Raw genomic sequence first — 3,060 nt, forward strand, 5'->3', positions numbered from 1 at the left:
CAAGCTAACAAGATGAAGAGGAAGGAAGAGGAGCATCAAATGTGGCAACGCTTCTCGAGCCGCGGCTATGATTGAAACGAATTTATGTCTATGCTAGTGGTTGCACTCAATCTTCTCTCGCCTATCAGCAGTTTGTTGAGCTGGCTTGTTACGCGAATAAGGTACCCTCCTTGACCTCTTGGTGGTATTGCTGCCTTTTAGATTCATGACTGCAAAGCTCATTAGCTAATGACTCAGACTGGCTGCAACCACAACTCTAAAGAAGAATCTGATCTCTCTCTTGCAACCATGTTTCAAACTAAGATTTCCTAAACCGATCAATGCTCAGACTATGCAAAGAATCCTCACGTGCGTACTAACAGCTTACAAGGGTTAGATCCATCTGAGTTTTCATCTGTATCGATCACACTCAAATCAGAGGGCCTAGTGAAGCTGATAGCAGCGAGTGCAAAGCTGTACAAGAATCAGCCGCGTCCAGATTTGTGTGACATCACCATTCTATATGTTTGATAGCACACACTCAGATGCTTGAAGCTCAAAGTGTTGTATAAAATGTCATATGAGGAAAACAAGAAGAACTTCATATGGATGTATGAGTCCACACAAGTAAAGTATTGGAGCCCAAAAAGTAATGAATAGATACGAGAAAAAAAAAAGAACCGCCAAATGATGCAAGAACGAGAAGGTAATACTATATTTACCTTTGATGCATCGAAACCAAGTCCACCCATTTGCATCATCTGTCCAGTGTCATCAATTGCTGGATAAGAAACAGAACACTTACAGTGACTAAAGTAGATTCACCAAAAAGATGGGAAAGCTTAAAGTCAGAGCTTTAGAGGAAGATGTTGTGAGTGAATTAGTAGTATATGAACACTAACCATTTTCATCTCCAAGAATGAGACTGAATAAGCCTCTTAATCCAAACAAGTTTTAAAAATAGAACCCGCATAAAACTATCACGTGCTGTTCTCTATGTAACGAGATACATACCATGACTCACCCTTCTTGACCATCTTCGCATCTGGAGTTGGAGAAGATCGCATGAGCTTCGAGACGAAGTAACGGAGAATACCAATGAGAACCATCACGACGGAGAGAGAGATCAAAACCCAATCTCTGATCGCCTTGTCGAGGACTTCAAAGTTGTGAGGATTCTCCAGTTTAAGCTTAAACATGGATTTGGTGTTGTTGCTAAGAATCATATTCACTGGAATTTTGCGTGGGAGGCAAGGAATCATCGCTGTTAAATTTGATCTTGCCTCTGATGACCTTAGAGCCCTCTGCTATATTGTGTGATAATTCATTCACCGCAGATATCATTGTGAGTAGCCTTGTTTTGGGATGTAAAGGAGATCCTACTGAAGCTCAGCACAGGAAAGATCAGATGATGCAGAAGAGTAATAAAAGGTGAGCCAGTGGTTTCTTACTCGTTTTGTTTCCCTGATAGATTACTAGGTTTCTTCATTCTTTGATATGTTACGGGTTCAAATGGTTAATCCTAAACCCATATGAGGTCTTAGTACTAATTTGCTTAACCTATGTACGTAGTTAGTCGTAAGGGAAGATAGCGTTCTTAAGCAAAACAAAGAGACAACACAAGAACGAGAAAAAAAAAAAAAAAAAAAAAAACAAGCTGTCATCATGCCAAAACNATCCAAAAACCTTGTTTGCATCTATTCTTCTTCTTCGTCTTCTTCTGCTTTGGGCAGTGAAGATATGTAAGAAAGCAGTGAAGCTGTATCAATCATCTCAATTTGGGGAGGACGAGGCAACGATTCCATCCACTTTGGGAGCAAGAATTGGATGAGGTTCATCACTACTCCATACTCCACAGCTGAGCTTGATCTAAAAGTCTCATCCATACACTTCTTACAAAGAGACTGGTTTATAAAAAAATCTTGATAACCATCATCTCCAAGGATTTTGTAATTTTGTCTTTGCAAGTTACATGACTCCATAAATAGACAATATTGCCATCAAACGGATGCATTGTTATGGGTGCATAGTTTCTGATATCATCAAACGGGAGGCGAACTCCCCAGAGAAGTTGCCAGCATTCATCCCCTGTATCATTGTTCAAAACCTCCAAACCATAAGAAGATTGTCTCCTTCTTCAGCTAATGTTTTCATGTACATGACAAATCCGCGGGATGCACTCAAGGCTCTTTTGAAGTCCCGGTTGTGATTCACATTATGATCGGGGAGAGGTATGACACGACATAGATCGGATTCAGAATAGAAATCAAGAGCAATAAGTACTCCGGGTTGAACAGGAAGATCATCGTCTAAACTTGTTTCGGATACATAAAGCGTCCCGTTCAGACTCATAGGCTTACATAGGCTGGTGATGTAAGGAGGGCAGTAAAGTCGCTTGCGTGTCCAAGTTCCAGTCTCAGAGGAATACACCCACAGACACAAACAAGTGTGTTTCTTGGGTACCAGTGCAGCCAACTTCACAACTTTGAAGTCCAGAACAACACCGTCCTTGTCCAGGCCCGTCACAAAACCGAAGACAATAGTATCAGATGGATGTGGAGGGCGAGGGATTCTAAGCCACTATTGTAATACTGGATTACCAACGTAGGAAGCTTCATCAGATGCGTTCATCAATACCAAACCAGAGGAAGAAGCCGCATAATATAAATTTCCGGACTGAATATCCCGAAAATACGACGCTACAGACTTTGGAAGATCCCACGTCTCGCATCCACGCATGCTTATGATTTCTCTTCCTCTGCACAGTAGTGACCAAGAGGAAGAAGAGTTTTGGTGCAGAGACACAAAGAGACGGCGGAAATAAGGAGACTCGAGTATTGATTTCCATGTTATGCATACAGATATGAATCTAGAGATGCTTCTCAAGGGTAACCTTGCTAGAATCTCTGTCACTATGGCCTCTGAGATATGTTGTGTCGTGTTGTTTCGTGTTTTCATTAGGGCTGAAGAAAGAATATACACAATTTGAGAAATAGAGATTGAAGAAACAAAAGTTAAAATTAAATATTCAAAATATTCACGCTTGGTTGTTTTAAATATAAAGCTGGATATTTGTATTCC

At 40.8% G+C, this 3,060-nt stretch overlaps 1 protein-coding gene across 1 annotated transcript; it reads right to left on the minus strand.

Moving 5' to 3' along the window:
• Window positions 2,080–2,718, minus strand: LOC104733384 (F-box protein At3g26010-like). The gene is made up of 2 exons (XM_010452965.1): window positions 2,617–2,718; window positions 2,080–2,559 (listed from the first exon to the last, which is right to left on the minus strand). The coding sequence occupies exons 1-2, from the start codon at window positions 2,716–2,718 to the stop codon at window positions 2,080–2,082; spliced, it is 582 nt and encodes a 193-aa protein (XP_010451267.1).

Source organism: Camelina sativa, chromosome 12 (assembly GCF_000633955.1).
Source record: "Camelina sativa cultivar DH55 chromosome 12, Cs, whole genome shotgun sequence".
In the NCBI taxonomy this organism is placed as follows: Eukaryota; Viridiplantae; Streptophyta; class Magnoliopsida; order Brassicales; family Brassicaceae; genus Camelina; species Camelina sativa.

Bases quoted from the DNA above. Each gene is read 5' to 3' on its own strand.
- LOC104733384 (XM_010452965.1), bottom strand. From the start codon at position 2,718: ATGCGTGGATGCGAGACGTGGGATCTTCCAAAGTCTGTAGCGTCGTAT. The intron at 2,560-2,616 runs GTATTGATGAAC...GTATTACAATAG, and splicing joins CGGCTTCTTCCTCTGGTTTG to TGGCTTAGAATCCCTCGCCC.